This window comes from Pungitius pungitius, chromosome 18 (genome assembly GCF_949316345.1).
Source record: "Pungitius pungitius chromosome 18, fPunPun2.1, whole genome shotgun sequence".
Classification (NCBI taxonomy): domain Eukaryota; kingdom Metazoa; phylum Chordata; class Actinopteri; order Perciformes; family Gasterosteidae; genus Pungitius; species Pungitius pungitius.
This window is the reverse complement of record NC_084917.1, coordinates 6,675,428-6,699,587: the sequence shown is the minus strand read 5'-3', so window position 1 is coordinate 6,699,587 and position 24,160 is coordinate 6,675,428. Positions and strand designations below refer to the sequence as shown.

The 24,160-nt window shown below is 46.0% G+C and overlaps 1 protein-coding gene across 2 annotated transcripts; it reads left to right on the top strand.

Annotated features, from left to right (window-relative positions):
- The first annotated feature begins 445 nt into the window (after window positions 1-445).
- Window positions 446-23,556, top strand: LOC119226784 (E3 ubiquitin-protein ligase UHRF2-like). 2 transcript variants are annotated; one of them, XM_037485067.2, is made up of 16 exons: window positions 446-798; window positions 7,809-8,201; window positions 9,229-9,548; window positions 15,778-15,996; window positions 16,185-16,294; window positions 16,413-16,599; window positions 17,036-17,159; window positions 18,363-18,470; window positions 18,622-18,726; window positions 18,842-18,948; window positions 19,044-19,206; window positions 19,309-19,446; window positions 19,531-19,765; window positions 20,404-20,552; window positions 20,817-20,915; window positions 21,018-23,556. In XM_037485067.2, the coding sequence occupies exons 1-16, from the start codon at window positions 646-648 to the stop codon at window positions 21,162-21,164; spliced, it is 2,757 nt and encodes a 918-aa protein (XP_037340964.2). In that variant the 5' UTR covers window positions 446-645; the 3' UTR covers window positions 21,165-23,556. The 2 variants fall into 2 exon arrangements, with proteins under 2 accessions (XP_037340964.2, XP_037340963.2); XM_037485066.2 differs by having other exon boundaries at window positions 20,401-20,552.
- The last annotated feature ends 604 nt before the right edge of the window (window positions 23,557-24,160 follow it).

The window sequence follows — 24,160 nt, the reverse complement described above, 5'->3', positions numbered from 1 at the left end:
GGATAGACTTGCAGTCGGTTAGTTTGATGCTTTTATTTAATTTGAGAAAGTCCGATTTTGGAGGCAAATTCTTTGTTCTATTTAACAAACGATGGACAAGCCGAAAACGGCAGCCCGGTGTAAGGGGATTCATTTATATTTTCATTGGTTGTTATTTAGTTATAGAATACAGGAATATGCATTGCTGAAAATCAACGACAGATGACCCTCATAGAGAATCTTTTTTTAACCTTTAACCTTTTGTTGAGGCTAATGCATTGACAGAAAGAACCCGTGATTCATAAATAACTACTGTTCCCTATGTCTTGCACATGCATATCGTGAGATTGATACTAGCTGCCTACAAGGCTCGACTTTGTGAATTTAATTTATTTTTCACAATAAAGAGAGAGCTGCGCCTTTAACTGCGAGCTGGGCTCGCTTGAACGTTATTTCGCGAGATTTGCTTGGCGCCGCGACCTCATGTGAGACACCTCCTGCCCGAAGCCAGTCCGACGTTACCTCTGCAGAGGAAAACGCAATGGAGCCCTGAATATTTCTCAATTCTACCCGATTACACCCCCCCTCCAGGGCAAAAACAGCACCCGTGTCCGCAAGGCTGCTTCATCTGATATTTATTTGAGGCTTAAACAGGGCGGTGCAACGATGTGGATCCAGGTTCGCACCATAGACGGGAAGGAGACGCGAACCGTTGAGGATCTCTCTCGATTGACCAAAATTGAGTCTTTGCGTTTGAAAATACAGGAGATCTTCAGCGTGAGCCCGCATCAGCAGCGCCTGTTCTATCGAGGGAAGCAGGTAAACGCGATCTCCGTGTCCCCGCCGTCATGCAACAATCTGTTTCGGGGCTTGCTTTTTGTGTGTGTGTGTGTGTGTGTGTGTGTGTGTTGTTGTTGTTGCTCTTGCAGGGTTTCAGTGCTGCCGGAGAGAGTGAGCGGTCCTCGGGTTTTGCACTCGTTTCGGACCCGTCTGCGAGCTTCCTGTTTTGATAGGAATTCGCCAATGGTTCTTGCGCAATAGCCCGGGGTACGCGGTGTGCCAGCCCCCCCGAGCCAAACGACCCCCCCCCCTAAAAAAAAAACCCTACCATAACATTGATATCACATGGACGCGTGGTGATGTAATAGAGCCGTATTGCGTGGTTTCTTTCGGAGGTGCTCTCGCGCGGTGGAAACGCGCATGCAACAAATGTCTCAGCCGCGTAGACATGTTTGTTTACATCGCCTCCAGAGCGCGGCGCAAACAACCGACGCGCGTCACTCACCGACGAGCCCTCGTTAAACCGCATTAACGGGCAGCTCCGTTCACATCGTCCATATATACCTATGTATATATTTATGTATGTATATGACATTTGGGTTCTTTAATTTGCCACTAGAGCCATGTGTGCGTGACTTGGTGTTATGATGATGGTAATGATAATTGGAGGGAGGAGGGGTCACGTGGCTCCACGTGCCCTGACGACTAAAAGCAATTGTGGTGTTTACCTACCGTAGGAACACCCACAAAGATACCTGTCCTCTGACATTCGGACAATTCACCAGTGCACACGTTGCACAGATTCAGAAGGATGCGTGGCATGCACATTCAACCCTAAACCTTTTTTTTCCAGATATGAAATCTTACTTCAGTTACATATAAGTCAGAAGTTCACTATTTATTGATCACTAAATTCAAACAATAACAACAATGTAATAGTTGTATAGATACCAGAGAATTGATATGACATCTTGCACAAGTCAGCCATCGCTCTGTTGCGGTTTAGATTTCGTACGTTTTTTAGATAGTTCTAGTCAACAACGTTTAATGTGGTTTGGGTTTACTGCACCTGTCTGATTACATCAGTAGTGAAGCTCGAGAGCATCTAATCGTTTCATGAAAAATGTAAGATGTTGTTTTAATTGTGATAAGTTGATTATTTAAGAAACTACTAGAATTTCAATTTGTTAGACAGCAAATTATACAAACGTAATGAGAACAGCAGGAATTTGACATGTGGTTTTGAATACTGTTATAAATGGCATATGCTGATTATTTGTTTATTACCCATCGCCACCTTCTTATGCCGTTGAATTTCATCGTCTTATAATGTATCAGTCAGGATTCTTTTTTCAGTTGTAAATCGTCAGTGTTGGTAGACATAGGGGTTTATTATATTTAAATACAAGTTACTCTACGTCCTACAATAGGTGTCTGATTGCAGCGGGAAAAATAACAGTTCTTTGGGAAATGTATGATATGCCAGTGTAACAGCGTCCCTCTCAGTCACACTCGCGGTTCTATACTCTTTAAAATCATGTGTTTGATTCATGTGATGATTCATTTATTATAGACTGATGATTCATACTGTGAACAGATGTCAGTGTGCTTAGTCTCTCTCTCTCTCTCCCTTTCACATAGTGATTGAAGGAAGTTTAATTGTATTAAATGCCAGCAGCTGGGGAAGAGAAGGCTATGAAAACTGTAATCTGTCATCTCGACACTCACACACGTGTTTGTGTGTGCGCATCATGGCGGATTGTCGCATGCAGCGTGCATTGCAGCCTCGAAGCCTGTGGTTTATTTCCTGCACCATTAACAGGTTGCGCTTTAACATGACAAGAGTTCATTCTACATAGTAGTCTGATTTGTTCGCTAAACGTTCACTATTCATGTTCCGTTAGTTCAACTATGTGAAGTATTGAAATAAAAAATTGAGGACGGGCAGAGCCATCGTGATGTGTAAAATGTATGACTAGGGAAAGCCTTCAATGTACCAGCTGTTGTTTGCTCTGGTGCCATAGTTTATTTAGTATTAAAGCATTGCATCACAAGGCTGTAATATTAGATTAACAAAGTGAGGCTCAGCCAGGCAGAAAAGCACACCTCATACCGACCATACCTGGACTAGTTAGCACTTATTTGGCCTTATGGTGGCACTTACTTATAGCATTTTGAGGTGTGCATCTTTTCTTCTGGATTGTCGTTGTTCTGGGTCTGTACCCTCTTGGTGTGTGTGCGCACTTATTGTTTAAGTTGCTTTGGATAAAAGCCTCAGCTAAATGTAGCCCCCAGGAAGCAAACAGCCCACGCAATGTGGTGATGTCCTATTGTTTACACTGAGTCACACTTTCCTTCATTCATGTGTCGGGCAAGATTATAGGCCCAGATATTTCGTAATAAATGGTCTTCTGCGTGCTGAAGTCATCTAACCTACTTCCTGCTGTGCAAGCAAGTCACATTCAAGAGCATTGCGTTTTGAGGCCCACAGACCACAATGATCCCACAGAATGGAGAGGAAGTCATTTCTTTTGACTCATTTTGTTTTAATTCATAAATGCTAATGAATCACTTTGGTCCAAGTTTTTTTTACCCAAAACAATGGTTTACTTGGCAAACCTAATAATGACAATTCAATATTTGCGTTTGATGCATTTTCCCATATTTTGACTAGTAGTAGACAGATATTGGCAATTGATCCGACCAAAATCAACACAAGCGTCGGACGCGACAGCGCCATTGACAAAGTCCGACTGTTCATCAGCAATAGTAGTCCAAACGTGACCTTTGCTCGATTACTAAGATCCGCGATGAATTATCTGTTATGCATGCGGGAGCTGGCATTTCCTGCTGGAGCTGTGGTTGCATAGGCCCGGGCCTGTGCAGTAAATCCTGCACTTCCTTCATTTCACTGGTGAATGAGTGGGTAGGGTCAATCCGGGGGGATTTCCATATGTTAGGCAATGCTTGGAACGAGCCGGAGACACGCAGAGTGCTCTACAGCCGCTCACATGCGCGGCCTCGCGCCCTGTTAGGATTTTGACTTGTTGCAGAATAACTCGGTCTAATTCCTTTTCAAAATGGCGTCTTGTTTTTCCCTCCAGCTCACTGCGCACGCTGCCGCTCCAGTTCAAAGTCACGCTTGCCCTTGACTCAGAGGCGTCTCGAGCCAGCAGCCACACAACTTTGGTGTTTGTTTTTTCACGGGGTTTTTTAGCAATTTGCCCCGTGCCCTCCTCGTTGTGTCTCCGTTTTCACTTTCGAGCGAGCGTATCTCATATCACTCACTCGCGCTCGCTCGCTCGCGAAGCGGACACGCACGCGCACCCTCACCCACACCGTCTACTGTTCTCGTAGCCCTCTTCGGCTCAACGCCCACTGTCACTTTAGTTGCAGACTTCTCATTTACTAATTTAAAGGGGGAAAAAAAAGGCTTTGGTTGAGAGCTCCACTTGCATTGCGTCTGTGTGCTTCAAATGTGAGGCTGTAGCTCACTTTGTGTGTGTGTGTTTTTCCTGCTGGGCCAGCAACATGTTTAAATGGTCTGGCTGTCCTCCGCTGTTAGCCGTAGTCTATTGTTGGGCCGTAGGAAAGCTTTATTGGTTTGCCTCCTTTCGCGCAGGCAGCCGCTCTGACCTAGATAGATATTGCTGCAATTTGATTATGCTCGCATTGATGTTGCGGTCTCCTCGATTGATGGATTTTCTTCGAGCATTGCCAAGCTGCAGAATTTCCCAGAGAATTTGAGGGGAAGTGGAGTTGGCTGCAGCCATGCATGCACCCAGTCACACCCTTCTTCGAACAGATCGGCCGGACAAAGAGCGAAGACAAAGGGAGGAGGCTCGAAAACCTCGGCTACAACAGCGGGTTTTTGAACACTCCCACAGGTTTTTAAAAGTTTTTTTTTTTGCCGCACCGCCATCTCATAAACGCCTGCATGGTGGTCAAATTTCCAACCTGTATTGAGATGAGTAGTTTCCCCCTTTACGGTATTTCCATAGGTCAGATTACTGGAGGACAGTCCAGGTTTGTATACCCAGTTGTCTCACATTTCGTGATTTGGGGTTTCTTCTTTCAATAACGGCACTTGTTTGATGGTATTAAACGTAAAAAAAATAACATTTTTGGTCATTTCCTAACTAAATCCAAAACACAGGACTCCTACTGCAAATACATAAACTTAGTTCAAAGTCGTTGGGTTAAAAAAAGAAACGGGTCCGAAACGGAAGCAAAAAGCAACCGTAGTCACCTTTTCCAGGTCATTTGTGCTGATTACTCGTCTAAAGGAGTAGACATTGGTATATGTGACGCACACAGACACCCTATGTCATTGTTTTTGTTTTGTGGGGGGGGGATCCAAGCCATTTTGCTCAGCTTTTTGCTACAACTGCCTTTGGGCGGCGACGAGGGCGATGAAGAAATCGTAGGAGTTGAGTCTGGATGGCCCGCCCGAGCAAAAGAGGTTAATTCCTGTTGTCCGGTATGAGTCGTACTCTGGAGCAGCAGCGAGGCTGCGGCTCGGGCCTTCCACACAGTTAAGCCTCCCTAGAACCGGGCACCAATATTAAATGGGCCACCCTGAGCTCTTTGTCTCCGTGATTGAAGACGAATGGCTAAATGTGTTCCCTCAAGCCACCGAAGGTAAAGGTGTTGCTTTGTGAGTTTAATTTCAGAATGATTTCTGCAGCGTTACACAATAATAAACGGAACGCAATATAATTGCCAAATGTCCCCCCCCCACCTGCAGGCCCCGAAAGCCCTCAGCGGCCGCAGGCCTTTGTCTCGTCTCTTTGTTTGACGTTCTTTCTGACAGTAACCCATGGTTCCTTTTACAAGAAAGAGAAAACTGCCTGTCGAGACAGAGAAATTAGAGGTGTTCATTTTATTTCATTTAACAATGTGACACACACACACACACACCGTTGCCATGCGTTGTGATTTGGGTTTAGCCATTCGAGAAAGCCTGGAGTTAATTAGCCAGGAGTTAATTGTCCGCGGTCCGTCTCTGGCTTCGTCGGGGCTCTGGGTCGCTCTCTGGAAACGCACATTTCTCACAAACAAAGGTACCGGAATGTGTTTGTCCTTCAGATTCAGTTGCATCATTTATGACTGAGGAGAAAATGCCGTCTCCTCGGATGCCGCTTCGTCCCGCAGAAAGTCAACACGGCGGCATTCCCCGTTCAAGTCGTCGCGACCCGCGTGAATACATCAAGCATTCCTTCCGTCATCGCCGGGTTTAGATGGCGCTTTCTTTGTTCCAGGGATTATTCAGCCGCTTGTTACTGATGTCAGGGCTGTGGCACCTCGCAGGCGAGACGCTGATCACACAAAGAAGGTGACGGGGCGAGGGAGGTGGGTGGGTGGGTGGGGGGGGGGGGCACAGCTTTGGTCTCATTTTTGTAGATCGCTGCGGTGAGCGTAACTCTGCTGTATGTCGGCGTGACACTCTTCCCCCCCCCCCCCCCCATCCGATCGTCACCTCCTCATCAGCGAGGTCGGGTGGTCCCCCCGGTGTGTCCGTTTGCCTTTGGGTTCCTCAACGCCGTATCAAGTAGCAAAAGAGAGAGAGAGAGAAAGACAGAGAGACAGAGAGAGCTCACAATTACTGAGGCTAAATCAGAAACGGTTCAGACAAAGAAACGCCGAGATAGGGCGCCACAGACAGGTGAGTACACAGCCACCACCGCGCGGCTGGGTTCGCACTGCTGCTCCTCTGATCTGAATTTCATGAGACTATTAGAAAAAAGAGAAGAAAAAAAACAGGAGGGATGGGGAAATTGCGCTCGCTCTCCTCCATCGCTTTTTACACAACGGGAGACGGGGAAGGCAGCGGGAGCGGCGGCCAGGCTCGCCTCTCTCTCCGGCACAATGGCCTCGGGGGGGGGGGGGGGGGGGGTGTTTGAGCGAGGCTGCAATGAATCGCTGGCGTCTGTAATGAGTTGGCGGGCCCCCGCCATAAGCTGCGCCCCTCGGGGGGGTAGCCGCAGCGCGTGCTCAGCGGCGGCGCGTCGGTGGCGGCAGAATAATAAACGTGGGTTTTTCTGACGGGCCCCGGTGGTTTTCTCCGAGGTCTCTGCTGCGTGCGGGGAAAAGATTCCCCGATTGCCGTCCGCCGCCGTGGCTGCGCTGATGGTGGTGATGATGGTGGTGATGATGGTGGTGGTGGTGCTTCTGGCGGCGGCGGCGGTGGTGTCGACGGAGATTGGGTACATGATTCAGGTTCATGGGGGTGGTGGTGCGCTCTTTTGGTTGTCATAGCAACCCAGTCATTTCATCTTCTCCCCCCCCCCCCACTCCCTCCCTCCACAGCTACATCTCCTATCGCTTCAATTCCTGCATTCTTTTAGTTCTCGTGGAAAATCCAGTGTGGGATACATGAGCGGAGCAGCAGATCAGCACCCATTATTACCAGAGTGGAGATGTAAACCAACACAAATGTAGGTTGATCAGTAGTAACAGCTTACCAATCATGAGGGACATGATTGTCCCCCCCGCAACCCCCCACCCGCCACCACTCCAAACACACATTTAATCACATTGGATTGTCTCAGAACAGCGCTTATGTTATGTTTTGTTTTTTTTTACCCCCGCCTCGCGAAGCAAAACGTCCTTAAACGCCGCGGCTGCATTTCGAGGCAGGAGGATTTATTGAAGTGTGTGTTTTGATGTGGCGGAGCAATACATGAGTATTTTTCCTCCTACTGCGCTCAATGTTGTCTTCTGTGTTCTTTTGTTTGTCCTTGACAAGCAGCCGGGCGTATTCGTCTGAGGGCAAAGTGGTGTTCATTTCAGGCCACATGAATATCTATTATTAGGAGGGAAAATTGGGAGAATTCTTAATGAGGGATGTCTTGATGAGCATTTGTGCAATCGTCCAAACACACCACCCTTGGGCAAGTGGATGCATTGGTGAGCTGACTAGAAAAAGGGGAAAGCCGTTTAAAGGCCGTGTATCGGGTTGCGGTCGCTACATACAATTCTGGCTTTTTGCATCTGTACGGCTGAGTGACGATCCATTCACCTTCTTTTTGAATCTCCTCTCTCCTCAGATGGAAGATGGCCAGACGCTGTTTGACTACAACGTGGGACTCAATGACATCGTCCAGCTGCTGATTCGCTCACAGACCGACGCTCCGGACAGCCCCGCCGCCAAGGACTCCTCTGTGGCCTGTGGTTCAGGCCCCCCCTCTGACCCCAGGTCAGAAAGCCGCAATTCCCCGGCTCCCGCCTCCCCCGTTGCTATGGAAGCAGCCACCAATATAGACAATGACTGCGGCAGCGTTGCTACCAGCACTGTAAACGATACCAAGCCGGACACCAGCACTACCAGTAACTCGGCCAGTTCCAAGAACGGGTTCAAGTCCTCCAGTCCGCCGTCGGACATTCAGCCGCCCACATCCAGCAGAAACGCACTCGTCGACCCAGGAATTGGTGTGTACAAGGTGAGGACGAGACGGTCAATATCTGGGAAGGGTTGGCAAGGTTACGCATTGAAACTGGTCCGACGGAGCATTTAACACCCTAAAAGGCAGATTCTTTATCTTTCATTCTGTTCTCCTCTCTTCTTCACAATTAATGTATTAAATGTGTTATTTGGGCAATTTAGCATAATTTAGTACATGAGTGTTCACGCTTTTTGTATGCTATGTTTTATACTGCATTTTGCTTTAATGGGTCTGTATTTAATACCAAACAGCAGTGTTATTTTGAACAAAACAAAAAAGTCAAAGGGCAAACACCACCACAATTTGAGCTTCCATTGTGATTTGGTGATTTTCTCGTCCTTTTCTCTTTTTTTTAACGAGAGTTGTCTTGTGATGCAGCAGCTCAGATTGTTAAGTATTCCAGCCAAATCAATTCTTCCATTCTCACTGCTCTGTGTTTTAGGGTAAATAGGGTCAGATACCCCACATGCCTTTAATTTATGAGGACTAATGAAATCCCTGCCATGGAGTAGCAGTAACTCACAACTAAGGAAATAGGTATTTGCCGCTAATTATTAATAGAGTGCAGTCAGAACCCAAATATTGATGAGTCTCCTCTATTCTACTGTGAATCACCCAAATGTCTGCGAATGATATGACTCAGACTGGATATTTCATTTTATGCCAAAAGACCAGCACGAACAAAAATCAATACTGTAGTAGATGGAAATTGCGCAGTTTCACTGGATGTGAAGGTCACGGGCCGCTAAAGGCTTCTCGCATTCACCAGCGACTCTGAGACGTTTCCACACAAGGACTGTGTGGATGACATTTATTGCAAGAATCTATCCATTTAGTTTCAGGATGCTTTTGGAAATAGATTACGCGAATGGGCAAACTAAATCCATTTGCCGAGATTACACACTACACAAATACACATGTTGTGACACTGTTTCTCTCTCCTACAGTCTGAAAATGGATTATCATAGAGGATTGACACCTATAAGAATTAGTGGGAAGAAAACCCTTCTTTGTGTCTTCCCAGATTAATGAGCTGGTGGACTGCAGAGACGTCAGCATCGGGGCCTGGTTCGAGGCGTGCCTCGAAAATGTGACGCACGCTCCCAAAGGACAGATAATGCCCACCAAGGGCAAGGTGGGTCGGCCCCCGAAAAGGACTAATGGAAAGTTGGAGGCCAATCAGGGGCCGGCCCACGGCCAGGGCCAGACCACGGACAGTAACCGGAATAACGTTGGGTTGAGCTCCGAGAGTAACGGAGCCTCCACCTCTCAGACGGACTCTACGGCGGCTACAGCGAGCAAGGAGAGAGAAGAGGATGTCATTTACCACATTAAATATGAAGAGTAAGTGACGGCTTGTTTTGCCGGGGGATTTTTTTCCGGCTGCAACCGAGAAGATTTTGGTTGCCGTGTTAAAAAAAACCGCATCATTCCAAGTTTTTATTTTATTAACATTGCACAGTTAAATCTTTAGCTGGCAGCAATATTTAGGTCTGCTGAAAAAAAAAAAGAGAGAATTCTAGATGATAAAATGCAGTTAAGGATTGAAATGTGCAGTGCTTTGGCTCGAATTGGATGTGTGAGTGAGTCCCTTATTTGCATGAAGCAGAAAATGGGGTTTACTTCTTGTTATGCCACTGCTAAATAAAAAAAATAGATAGGTCCAACAAACATACAAAGTGTGTGTGTTTGGGGGGCTGCAAGCATCACTAACAGTGGTTCGGCCCGTTGGGACCGGCAGTCTCTGCTTTCTCCTGGGGGGTTCAGGGGATGAGGAGAGGCTTCTTCTCTTCTTCTTTTTTTTTTGTTGAAGTCAGTGCTACAATTTGGACTCTATCTCTTGCACTCTTCTTTCCCTGCAAATTCATTCAGAAGATGATGTGTTTCCATGGTAACTCGTGAGTTCTCGGGAGCAATACTTCTTAGCTTGCCTCCTTCAGCTTTGTCTGTAATTGCTGTGAACATCCCACCGGTGAGACATAGCCTCGACGCAGCCTCTACCCTAGTGTGTGTCTTTCCGTGCGCGCTTGTGTGTGTGTGTGTCATGGATGTGATTCCGGTGAAGCTGCATCAAGCGTTGTCGAGCAGTAGATGTGTGTTTTCTTCTCAGGAGACACCTCTCCCATTCGACACTCTTCCAAATCCATGTTGTTCGGATCGTTTCATCATACTCAACAGGGCCGTATCGTTCAGGGCACAATCTAATACAGAGAGAAATATACACCATTATATCGGCTGCAGCTGAAAATTTGAAATGGGTTTTTCCGCTTGAGATTTTTTTTTTTGTCGGCCAACGTTCCTCGTTCGCTTCATTCGACAGCTGGCGGTGAAGACGTGAACGAAATCAAAGGCTCCACACTAGTTTTAAACCGGGTGCAACAGAAATATGCGGTTTGCATCTTCACCAAACACAACACCCAGTTTTGTCTGCTACAAATGCAAAAGAAGCAGTTGTGGGGTTTCTGTCTTTACAGTACATTACATGTCAAACAATAAGTGCATTTCAACCATAAGGATACAAACCCAGAAGAACAAGAAAGTGCAGTTTTATCAAATCCGCCGATTTGCAACTTGCTATAGATAAGAGCCATTATGGGTACAATTGAACTGCTACAATGTGTTAGTGTTTTTAGCCGATTTGTAGTCTGAAGAGGCGTGTCTTTAGTTTGCGTCGCAAGATGTGAAGGCTCTCTGCGGTCCTGATGTCATCAGAGAGCTCGTTCCACCATTTCAGAGCGAGGACAGCAAAGAGTCGCGATCTTGTCTCAGTGAGGAAGGAACAAGCAGCTTGGCAGATGCAGAGCGGAGGGTGCGGGTTGGGATGTCTTAGTGTGGCTTGCTGTATATGCTATTTTGCTTTCTTGCTAAATGCGTAGTTTCCCTCGCCTGGTTTCTTCCATCATTTCGTTTGCCAGAGAAAACACACAAACCTGCTCCACAAATTGAACTGCCATGTTTTTGCATGAGGTTGGTCTGCACAGCATTTCTACAGAATCGAGGATCTGTTTGTGTGTGTGTTCATTTTTGGATAGAAAATAAATCTGTCTGGTTAAAAAATCAGCACTTCCTGCATCTTAATCAGACAGACATTTAAATACTTAAAGTAGAGATGATTTACTGCAGGATTCCTTTTGGAATGCTTTTGAGTATTGAGCAATAGGAAAAATGTACATATAAAGCCACATCACTCAATCCTTGTGCAGCCACTAGACAACAGGATTATTCCACAGACCAGTTTTCCAAAATGTGCACCGAGAAGCACAGGTGTAAATGGTAAAATCGCCCACTGGCCCACTGTCGTGGTTTACTGGACACCGTAATGCAATGTAGCCATTGCTAATGTCACTGGTGACACCTTTGATTTCATTACAAGTCAGAACGTCTATGTTGAAAAAGGCCCTTTTTTCCACCTGGATCTCTGCACATCAGATTTTTTTTTGAAGATGCTTGACACAGCAGACACAGCAGTAAGCTGTGTAAACTCACACCGGTGTTTTGGGAAGGTTTTGCTTAAATCTTCCTTCAATGGGCTCAGTCTCCTAATTACCCAGGATCAACATGCATGCAAGGCAAGGCTCTCGAGCTGTGGCTGTCGTCCCGTCCGTATCTCAGGATGACTGCTGTCAGGCTGAGATTGTATTTTTTTTTTTAGCATTTAGGAAGTAACAAAGAAATGAGGATGAAATTAAGTTAGTAGTCATTTCAAACTTTTCTAATCCGGCCACTTTCCATCATCCTGTTATTACAGTGTATTAAATACAAGGTATGCATATACCTTTGGCTTTATTCACTTGAATTGCTATTATTCTGTAGTATCTGAAGACCTGGACATATCTGGCAATATACAGCACTATTACTATGGAACAGCACAGGTGTGATTAATTTAGCGGCTTCAGTTGCAGGGTCTGCTGACTAAGCCATCGTTAATGTTATTGATAACACCTGTTCTATGAGACTGGCCTCATTACAAACACGTCCTTTTTCCTTTGATCATGCAGTAATAACATATTTTAAATTCTACAAAGAACTGGCTTTATTAACCAAATTTGAGAAATATTTACGCCCCAAACTCGTTTTAACAGTAAAAAAAATATTTTATAACGAGAAAGAAAGCGCTATAATTTTTTTTCTTCTGTGACGGCCACAACAATAACCTCTCTGATAGTCTGTACACGGCATCCACAAACCACGAGGGCCACAAAGCAGATAATCAAGCCTCCTTTGTCACACCAAGACTAGTTTTTTTTTTTTAAAGTGGTGTGTGTCGATCAGCAGCGTCCATGTGTTGCCGTGGAGGCGTTGAAAGTACCAAAAACCAAAATGAGGCCGGGTGGATGTGGGTTTCATGGGTACGTAGAATAATGGGATTTGGTTTGCAAAGCAGCAAATTGTCCCTTTTTGTATTCTTCTTATTGAAGTCTCTCACATGGCTGGACTTCAACATTTCTCATCACACTCAAGTAATTTAGATCCGCCGCCGCACATCGTTGCCTCAATCACTAACAAAGACGAGGTTAAGAGAGACCGCGGTCCTTTTCACCTCACTACTGTTGAAGCAATTATATCTAGCTTGTTTTAGTGTCAGAGTATTTCAAACTCTGACGCCTTATCAGCAATTTGAGGATTTCTAATTTTGTCTGTTTTCATAACCCCCGTCTTAACAAGAACCACGGCTCACACAAGCACACATTTCACTAATGATGGTTCTCGTACCAGAAGGGACAGCGAGGGCTCCTGTGTAGATTATTCACGCGCTCCCCGTTTCACTACCGATTGAACGCGCTCCTACATTGTTGTTACGCTCGCCGTTGATGACAGTGTTGACGTGTTGTTATTGTGCAGCGGCTGAACGTCTTTCTTCCCTCTTCCCACGGCGGCGGGGGACGTTTCCCTCTTGATGCTGGAGACTGGCTTCAGCCACCGTGACGGCGTAGGCGGAGAGTCCACCTGACTGGAGACGTGGCACATTGATGCTTCAATGATAGAATGTATTCACTGGGACTCGCAGCTCAGGTTCTTATTCTGGGAATATTTTCCAAAGAAAGCAGTGCATCAATGTGTGAAGGAGAAGGACCAGATTATATGTTTTACTTGTCTATAGTATAGTAATTTTTTTGTGTGCTTTTTTTACATAATGGATACAAACCTTTTTTTGCTTATAAATGCAACTTTAAATTTATAGGAGGAGCAATGTGGGCATTTCTTCATTCAAAACCTTTAACATTTTAGCATGATGGGATCAATGACGTGGCCAACACACACCACTTAGTTTATGTTGACCTTGAAAGCTTTCTCAATAGCAAATAGTAGAATAGAAGGAAGTACTGATGGGCTCCTGTCGTTCCATTTTTCTGGTAGCTGTGTATCTCCAGGCTGGAGTCAGCTGAGTTTCCAGTTATATTTTAGCCAAAAAGCTGTAGTTGTAGTCATGGTTTTTTCAATCAATATTTCAGTTAAGCACGGGTCAGTAAGTCTGTCTTCAGATGGGTAACATTCATATATCAAGAATCGCAAGTAGTTCTGTAATTATACGTATAGCACTACCACGTTTGTGCATGTTTTGTGATGCAGGAAAGAACCACTTAGCGAGGGTTTTCTTAAACGTGTATCACGTTGCAGGGCCTCCGTTTAATTGAGCCGAGCCTGTGAGCGGGCAGTAATGTTCCCCCATTAAGATGATCGTAATGCATCCATTATCCGATTCCGTTGCGTTTTACATGTGCATGAAGGGAATTAAATCCTGCATCACAATCGCAGTCGGTGTGGGTCAAAGTGTCCGTCCCTCAACGTCCTCACTGACATAATTAAATGTTATCATCTATTTAACGACTCGCCGCGACGATGTTTCAGCTCGCGCGATTTGATTTTACCCGGTTATTAATTTGTCGGTGGACGCTCGTGGGTCTGAGGCAGCGCGCGTCAGTGCAGCGAGGGAGCGAGCGCTTGTGTGGTCTTAAACTCTGGGACTCGTGTTGCTCCGTGTTCCCCCTTCTGTTCATGCTGGGTCCCTTTGTGCTCCAGAGTTGATATTCTTCGGCTGTGCGTGCATGTGTGTGTGTGTGTGTGTGTGTGTGTGTATACATACGTGCATGTTGGCGTGTGTGTTTGTGTCAACCCTCCTCCCCATCCCCCACAGCCCTACCCAAAACCTCAGTAATCCCTTGGGCCTAAAAAAGGAAATCCCTGCACTGTGCCCCAGCCTCGTCTTCCGGGGAGCCAGTAGTTGTGCTCTGCTCTTACAGTCTGCCTGTGTGGGGCCTCTCCTGTCCATTTTTACAATGGCTTAAGATATGCAGCCCCTGTCTTGTCCGTAAGAAAGTAAAGCATAAGTGGCGCATAATAGGACAGGATCAAATCATTGGCTCTGTGCAGTAGGTCTGAGAAAGTGCCCGAGTACAGAAACTGCTCGCTCATGCACATTATTCTCTTCTTAACCCGTCACTTCCAGCTGTGTGAGTGGATGAGTGGTCCTGAGCATGCAGGGCGTTGCGTAGTGAACGTCACGCTAACGCGTTGTTCCTCTGTAGGCATAATTCCAGTTATTGGCAAGCAAAGCAAGATTTTAATTCATCTCTGAGTCAGGCCTGATCCTCCCAGTTAATGATGATTGGCAGGCGGGGGGGGGACCTATGCAATTAACCTCGTACGTCCATTTCGCTCTTGTGCCATTTGCCTTTGGGAACATCTCGAGTGGAACAGAATGTGCTACGGTTTTCCTGACGGACACCCAACATTTCACAGTCAGAAACATTGCTGGTTGTCCTGCCGTAGTTCTGAATTCTGAGTTCATACCATTATAATGTCTGTGTAATTTAACATGAAGCTAGCTAGCGTAGCTTAGCACAGACAAACGAGGGGGAAAGGCTAGCATGGCTCTGTCCAAATGTAACTAAATCTACCTTCACACACCTCTAAAGCTCATTTGCTTGTTTAAAAAAAGGTGTAAAATCACCACATTGTGGATTTCACAGGGTGTTATGTGCCAGACTATTAGACTGGTTCATAAGTGCAGTCATTTTCTCAATTTCCTTTTGAATAAAACAATATTGGCCTTTAATTTCCGTTTTTTTATTTTCTTTTATATTGGCATTTGGCTCTCTGATCCACAAATCCAAATGTATTAGTTTTTTCTCCTTTGTGTCCGCATGGACTTGCATGGACTTGCATGTTCCCGCCGAGCGGCTTATACCGCTCATCATTGGAACAGTATGTGAACGAATGCATTCACATCTGCAACACACGGTCTTGAATCTGCTAAGAAGCTTCTTTTTTCTCCCCACGGTTACACTCTTTCGCACTTAAAATATGATAAATGTGCTCAGTGGTAAGCTTTTGTATAACGAAGTGAACACTTGTATGTGCACGCATTTAATTCTTCTGAAATTCACCCCGTCTCGGTAATCATTAACCTCAAAACGATGAGTCTATAAGACAGCAATGTAAAAAAATCAAGGTGACGCCGGCGGGCCCGGCGATTTCAAACACCGCAACTACCCCCCCCCCCCCCCCCACCCCGCCCCTCCACCCCCTCTCTCACCTTCTCTCTCTCTCCCTCCCGCTCGTTGGCCTCCAGCTACCCAGAGAACGGCGTGGTGGAGATGCGGCCGGTGGACGTGAGGCCGCGTGCGAGGACCCTGCTGCGGTGGGACGAGCTCCAGGTGGGCGCGCGCGTCATGGTCAACTACAACATGGAGACGCCGGACGAGAGGGGCTTCTGGTTCGACGGCGAGGTGCAGACCGTCAACCAAGCCTCCCGCACCAACAGGGAGCTGAGAGTCAAGATCCTCCTGGGGTGAGGGCGGCTCTTCTTAGGCGGGGGGGGGGGGGGGGGGGGGGGCGGGGTTATAAATATTGGTCCAACTATGGTTTTAGTTGCTTAGCAAGATGAAGTGTGACGTGTTCTTCTCTGTGGAACTTTCCGTCTCACCTCTTTTTATCTTCTCTGGCTCTCTTTTCTCACCCACCACACACACCATCCAGGGGTCCTGGAGATGTGATCGGCGATTGTAAAGTTCAGTTCCTGGACGAAATCTACCAGGTGGAGGCGCCGGGCGCTCGGGCGCTCTCCGCTTCCGATGGACAGTTCAAACGTATGTACACACTCAAACGGAAAATTGGGGCCAAACTAGCTGAGTTTGTTTTCAACTGTCTATTTCCATAAGTCCATATTGGAGTGTGCATGCGTGTTTGAACGTCACATTCTTCCAGGGAAGAGCGGGCCGGAGTGCAAGCACTGCAAGGCTGACCCCGAAGCCGAGTGCCGCTTCTGCTCCTGCTGTGTGTGCGGCGGGAAGCAAGATGCTCACATGCAGCTGCTGTGCGACGAGTGTAACATGGCGTTCCACATCTACTGCCTCAACCCGCCGCTGGCCACCATCCCAGATGACGAGGACTGGTGAGAGAGACAGAGAGAAAGAGAGTTTAGCGCAGCAATTAACCACGGCAACAAGGGCTTCACTATCTATTTGAGAAGGTTGATGACTCTTTTTCTGTTTGAGCTCTAGTGCAGTAATTAATAAGGCAATGGGGTTAAAACCTTTATAATGACATAATGCGGGTGCGAGTTTATATAATGTGTTTGGAAAGATTTTTCATGAGGAAGATCCTACCCTCGTGGCTGTGTCTTGCATTGCATGTAGCAGAGAAAGACAAAACATTGTGTTCTTTGAATCTGAATATTTCAGTTTGTGCAACATAACGGTTTAGGGTTCTGAGTACTAAATATCAGTCTAATACAGGGAAAGGCTTTGTTGTAGCTCCTATCAAACTCTCCCTCACACACACACACACCTGCCTATGTCCACAGAAATAACATTCTCTCATTCCGTCAGGTACTGTCCCACCTGTAAGAACGACACCAATGAGGTTGTAAAAGCAGGAGAGAAGCTCAAAGCCAGTAAAAAGAAGGCCAAGATGCCCTCAGCGACTACCGAGAGTCAAAGGGACTGGGGAAAGGTGAGACCCGAGGGCCCCTAAAAACACACACACACACACAGTGACAGCGACTCCCTGAGGAAGCCCGAGGGAAGGCCTGTGACGACGGGGCAAATGATGTGTATTGATGGATTGAACCCACAGCACAACAAAGAATAGAATAAACAGTTTGGACTTAAATGAAACGTATAGCTCTTTAATACACACCAGCAGCCGTCTTCTAACCGATTCTCCCATTCAATGCATCAAACAGACATTTCACTACGCATTTACTACTGCAAACGGGTTTTTTCCTTCTTTTATGTGTTTAGTGTTGAGCGTAAGTCAGTAATCTGCTCGTGAATGGTTTGTTTCATGTGAAGGCTTTTGTTTGTACCTCTTTGTAGCTCTGATAAATATTGCCTGAGTGCACCACAGCTTTTTTTATCTCAAATCAAACAATCTGATTATGTTCCTGTCAACGATACTTTATATCTACAGGGAGTTGAACCAGGCTCCCTGCAGTGGATTAACAATGTTGGTCTGATCATATCTCTTTATGCAAATGCCTACATTAGTATAAATCTTAATGGGTGAGTATCAAACTCATTACTCACGTCAAATGAATATAACATGAGTAATGTTTTTTTTCTAGTGTCTTCACATAAACATTTAGGCTTTTTACCTCGAAAAAATCTCCCAACCATCTCACGTTAATTACTGACGGACACAGCTGACTTGAAAAGCATTTTTATTTTTTATTTTTTCAGCGTAGTGTTAAACGTCCTCCAGAATCTCCTCAGACTCCCATGGCAACATGTTGAGATTTAGCGTGGCTCGATTCCATCCCGGCCCGGCTGTCTCCCCGGCGCTCTGCTCCATGGTGTAATGTGAACAATGCCATTAGGCATGACTTAGCCACTTTCCTGGAACTGCCAACGGAAAATAACTTGTTTCGTTAGCAGAATGCTCCCCTTCTCTGTGGGCTAATTGAAAACAGCCCCGCTTGTGTGTCTTGAGCACGTTTAAGTGCTCTGAGTCACACAGCATTTATTCTTGCCTTTCTCTTTATTGCGATTTTATAACCCTTGAAGTAAAATACTGTTCTTTGACTTCTCACTTTTGAAAGCCTGTGTACCTCCTGACGACTTCTAAAACCCATCGGCCACTTTAAATGAATCTAAAGACATTTGCACTGATGGACATTTTGATTGCATTAATGTGCATTTCCTGATGTGTTTGCAGGGTATGGCCTGTGTGGGGCGGACCAAGGAGTGCACAATCGTTCCATCAAACCACTATGGACCCATTCCCGGCGTTCCTGTTGGAACCACGTGGAAATTCAGAGTTCAGGTCAGCTACTCAGACAGTGCATCACAGATTTGTAAAGAATTATATAAAAATACAAATGTTTATGTTATATATCTAATAAATATGAATAAATGAGCGTTAGTATATAGACAAGGATTACAGTGTCGTCTATTTCTGACGTATGATACCTCAGGTGAGCGAGGCGGGCGTTCACAGGCCGCATGTTGGTGGTATCCACGGGCGCAGTAACGATGGCTCCTATTCGCTGGTGTTGGCTGGGGGCTTTGAGGACGAAGTGGTGAGTTATTTTTTGTGTCCCTACAAAATGTTTTTTTTTTCTTAATTTTCATTATGTGAGAAGTTGGTGAATTTCACATAATCACTTTGTTCTGGTCACCACGACCTTTCTGCAGGACCGGGGGGATGAGTTCACTTACACGGGCAGTGGGGGTCGTGACCTCTCAGGAAACAAAAGAATCGGAGAGCACTCCTTTGACCAGACTCTGACGCACATGAACAGGTGTTTAAGATAATAAATATTACAATAATAATAATAAAACAAATCAATAACGTATAACTCCTAACGTTCCTTACCTCGTCCATAACTCTCTACAGGGCGCTGGCCTTAAACTGCGATGCACCTCTGAACGACAAAGACGGCGCCGAGTCCAGGAACTGGCGGGCCGGAAAGCCGGTGAGAGTGGTGCGCAGTTCCAAAGGTCGACGCATCAGCAAATACGCCCCTGAGGAGGGAAACCGCTACGATGGTATTTACAAGGTACGGACAAGCATCTCGGTGTTTGTGGTTCGTTTCACGTCAGGAATGCAGGGAAAAGCCCGGCAGTGTTTTCATCTCCTTGTGGTGCGCGTGTGAGCACAGGTCGTTAAGTACTGGCCAGAGATCGGGAAGTGTGGCTACCTGGTGTGGAGGTACCTACTCAGACGGGACGATCTGGAACCGGCGCCCTGGACGCCCGAAGGACTGGAGAGGATAAAGAAACTGGGCCTTTCAGTTCAGGTTCGAAACCGCAAAGTGTGTCTGTACATGTAAATCAGACAATGACGTTTGGTTTATTTCATTTATTCGTCACTCTGTCTGCAGTATCCGCCCGGCTACCTGGCGGCCATGGCTAACAAAACAAAGAAGGAGGCCTGCGCCAGACCCGGCCGCGGCGGCCGCGGGAAGCACTACCCCGGGAGGGGGAGGCCGCGGAGACGCAAGATCGAGGAGAAAGAAGAGAACGAGGAGGAGGACGACGAAGAGGAGCAGCCGATGGCAAGTGTGGAAGCAGAGGAGCCACAGAGTAACGGAGAGCAGAAGACCACCAGGGAGAGAGGTGGGTGACATGTTTGCTATCCACCCGCGTTTTATTGTCCCCTAGCAAGCACTATTGTAAAAGTGGTCTTTTATTCCCCCGAGCGAAGCAGCATTTTTTCAGTCTCACTGCTCCACTTGTGTGGATCACATCACACGAGTTATTAGGTCCTAACACTGGCTTCCTGTCAAACAAAGAATTGACTTTGTAATTCTGCTGTTGCTTTATAAAGCACTGAATGATTTAGGGCCAAAATGCCTCATGTCTGACCTGCTGCCACCCTCACAAATGATGCCGACCCCGCAGGTCGGCTGCAGCGGGTCTCCTCCCCGACTCCCTGTTCCCGGAGTCACAACTAAAACCCGCAGGAGCAGCGTTCAGTTTTTCTGCTCCACGTTTCTGAAAACAAACTCCCAGAAAGCTGCGGGTTTGATGAGACTCTCGGCTGCGTCAAATTAAGATTGAAGACTTTTCTTTAATTAAACCAGATCACAGAGTGAAGTGGTGAATTTGAACATGAACTGCACTGCATCTTTTTCTCTTGTTTGCGTTAATGTCTGCTTTTACTTAATGGTTTTATGTAAAGCCCTTCAAATGTCTCTGTTGTTGAAATGTGCTTCGACAAATGAATTTGCCTACACGTCGCGTGTCTTCAGCAGAGTCGTCACCGGCGGCAGAGCCTCCCCCTAAAAAGGTGAAGACGGAGGAGACGTTCCAGCTGTCGGAGCAGCAGCAGCAGTTGATCCGCGAGGACACGGCCAACAAGAAACTCTGGGATGAAGCCATGGGATACCTCAAAGAGGGACCGGTAGGAATCCCAGTCGTGCAATCTGACACCCAAACACATCTCGGGCTCACCGGGTTGACCTTCACCTTCCTGGAAGGTCGTCCGACTGAAGTCAGACGTAGTCGCCTGCTTTTGTAGGTGTGGTTCTGAATGCTAATCAATTTTGTGTTGTTAATGGAAGGAGACATGTTGGTAGGCGAGAGGTGATGCATCACAGGGGCATTTGAATAAGTCCCTTCCACAATTGTAACGTGTCCGTCCGTCTGTCTCCGTGTCCACCCCAAGAACTTCCTGCAGAAGATGGAGCCCATCTTCATGTGCGTGTGCTGCCAGGAGCTGGCCTTCCAGCCCATCACCACCGCCTGCTCGCACAACGTCTGCAAGGTGCGTACCCGACCCAATGCGTCCGTAGCTAACCAGGGCTGAGGAGCGCCGCCTGGTGCGTCCCGGGTTGTGACTTTTCCTCCTGCCGTCCTCTGCCCTCAGACCTGTCTACAGCGGTCGTTCCGAGCCCAGGTGTACACCTGCCCCGCCTGCCGCCACGACTTGGGCAAAGACTACGTCATGTCCCAGAACGCGACGCTGCAGGTGCTGCTCGACCAGTTCTATCCCGGCTACAGCAAGGGCCGGTGAGGTCGGGGGACCCCGTTTCTTAAGTAGACCTCTGTCTACTGTGCACCCGTGTACCGAGTACCTAGGACTCCACTTTAAAATGCATCGCGCACCCATACTGTACTTATACCCACGGGCCAATGTGTATTGCATATACAGCCATTTATGTATACAATCATTCTTACACAAACAACCTCAGTAGGGACTGACCTCATCTTTTAAACCTAGACTGTCTGCATTAACATCACCAGCCAGAAATTTTTAAAAAAGGACTTCTTTTTTTTTTTTTAACCCTCGCTACTCCTGGCCCAACAAACGCACACGAAGCGCACAAAAGGAGCCTCGGTTCACACGCACTTGACACCTCACGTTAGGCCTCCACTGTGTTCGTCACTGGTTCTATCAATTTGACATAGAGCGAGTTATTTGAGGGGAAATTCCTCCCTGGGAATATCATGAAATCCGCCATCAGACTCCTGCCAACCTAAGATCTTTTCTTTTTTTTTTGTACCCCTGTATGTGTTCACACCAAATCGAAAACCCGAAATCTTACTCAGCTGGTGAATAAAGGTGCCAGTTTAAAACAGTGATTCAGGCACAAACCCTCCCCCCCCACCCTGTCATAGTAAGATAAAAAGGTGCACAAGGTTTTTGGACTTTGGCGCACTCGATCACTAACGTGTCTCGTGCTGCGTAACCGCCCGTCATGCAGTGTGTGAGCGGTCTGATAATGTCATGATATGTTTTCCAGTCCACCTGTAGGACGAGAGTGCCTTGTAGCACAGACTATCAAAAACTGTTAAGTAGCAAAGGTTGGCATCTGATACCCTAATGTTGCTAACTTATTCTTTTTAGTCAGAAATCTACTGATTTTAGCATTTTTTTATTTTCATTTAGTATTTTCGAGTTCTCACATGGTTTCCTACGTTAAGATTAAGTTGAATAGCTGCAATCCTATTTTGTTTATTGGGAAATACGGTTAGCATTCCTCAAAGTTGAGCATCACCTTTTTTTTCTCACTGAAAATCCGGAAAAATGTAAACAATACCCATCCTAACATGGCACTTCTTAGGTTTTAGAGGTTTTAAATAGTGCATGGGAGAGCGTTCACGGATGTATAGGAGAAGGACACGTACACCATTGAATGTTTCACCAGGGAGCGTGAGTCAGTAAAAATATGTGAATGTACAAGGTTGAGTTTGAATTAATCACTGCAGCCTACAGTCAGAACTTCCAATCTGAAAATCCAGAAAAAAAGGAAACCTTTGAGAGTAGTTTAGGTCCAACTGTTGAATACGTAGATCCTAAATACGTAAAAAAAACGGGATCTGAATTCTTGACAACAGAAAGAATCTTTTTTTTTTTTAAGATAATGCCAAATGTTGAGTTTTCTGCCCACGACAGTTGGCCAGAGGTGAATGTTTTCTCATGTAAATCACCAGTTGGAGAGAGCAAGAACTGGTGGTCGGTGGTAAAAAGCTAAACACCAATAAGAGGAACTATTTTATTCATCTATCAGATGCCACATGAAAATACAAATAGGGAGGGAATGGCAGCTATGAATGGCCCTTAAACACTACTTATGCTCAGCCTTTCTTATTTCTTACCCTTCAGTGGATTCCAACGCATCGAGGAAACCCCCCCCCCCCCCACGTATCTTTGAGACGTCCCACATGAATGACATCATAGGAATACGAAGAGCGACCAGTCAGTCGTAATGCTACAAATTACAATACGTGTTGATTCCAATTTGTCTCATCCCTTTCTTCATAAGTCCTTTCTTCTCCGTAGTCACACACAGTCGCATCTGACAACGTGCCGCTCACATCTGAGGATGTACGCGGCGCCCCCACATGAGCTCACTTATCTCCACGTTTTCACCTTTAGATATATTATGCAGCCCGAGTTAGAAAACGGGCTTTTCCGATTTACATCTTCTTCTTTTTTTTTTTTTTTTTTTTAGTGCTGATGTGGTACTTAAAATGTTCCCGGTTGGCAGGTCCGATGGCGCCTAATGCAGAACATAGCAGCACCCTCTCTGCACCCAATTCCACACGACGCACCTGGAACAGTTTCCACACTTGAGTCGGCTTCGTCGCAAAAACAAAAAAAAAACAGCCCCTCGCCCCGGCGTCCCGCGCACCGCATGACGCTGACGTTGGCGGCATCGGGCCGTTGGCGTTCAGGCCCGCTTTCATGGGCCCGGCTGTTCCTTTTGTTTGCGGTGACGTCCTCGTTTTTCTGTTCACTCGGTCAGGATTTTGTTCCTTTTTTTTTGTTTTTGTCGACAACATGCAAAGTACAAACGCTTCTATGGTCTTATAAAGCTAACTGTGATGTGCATTACTTCCACTGTTGCTCAATCGTGTTCCGAGATGACTTTAATAGCCCTTGTTTCTTTCTCCGCTGTGACCCCGTCCCCCCGTCCCCTCTCTGCCCTCCGTGAACCTCCAGTACTAACACTTTTTAGACGTCTTGTGGACGCTTGGCTTTAGTGCTGTGTTGTTTTTTTATTTTTATTGCACTCTATTGAAGAAAAACGTTTGAAAAGTTGCATTTAATTTTTCTTAGAATGCTTACTATTATCTATGTCTGTATGCCATTTTTCTACCATTTTAGTTGCTTCTCTTTCTATTTTAATCATTAGTCATTTTTATGTGGCGACCTCAAACAATAGCTGCATTTGCCGGTCTGAGGAGTTTCATTGCTTCATATTGTGATCTGAAATTTTATACATGTCATAATAATACTTGATATGTACCTATTAAATATTTGGATTCCAAAAAAGAAAAGCTTCTCTTTTCGTCTTGTGTTTTGCGTATTTCATGCGTTTTTCCAGTATAAGAAAATACATGAATACATGGTTGTTTTCACACCTTTCTGAGATAGGCCAAATAATCGTTTCTCATATGAGATGAAGAATATAATTAGAATATATATAATATATTATAATTAGAAAATAGTTAGAAATGGTTTTCTGTAATTAAACATGCTCTTTGCATTAAAAAAGGTTTTGT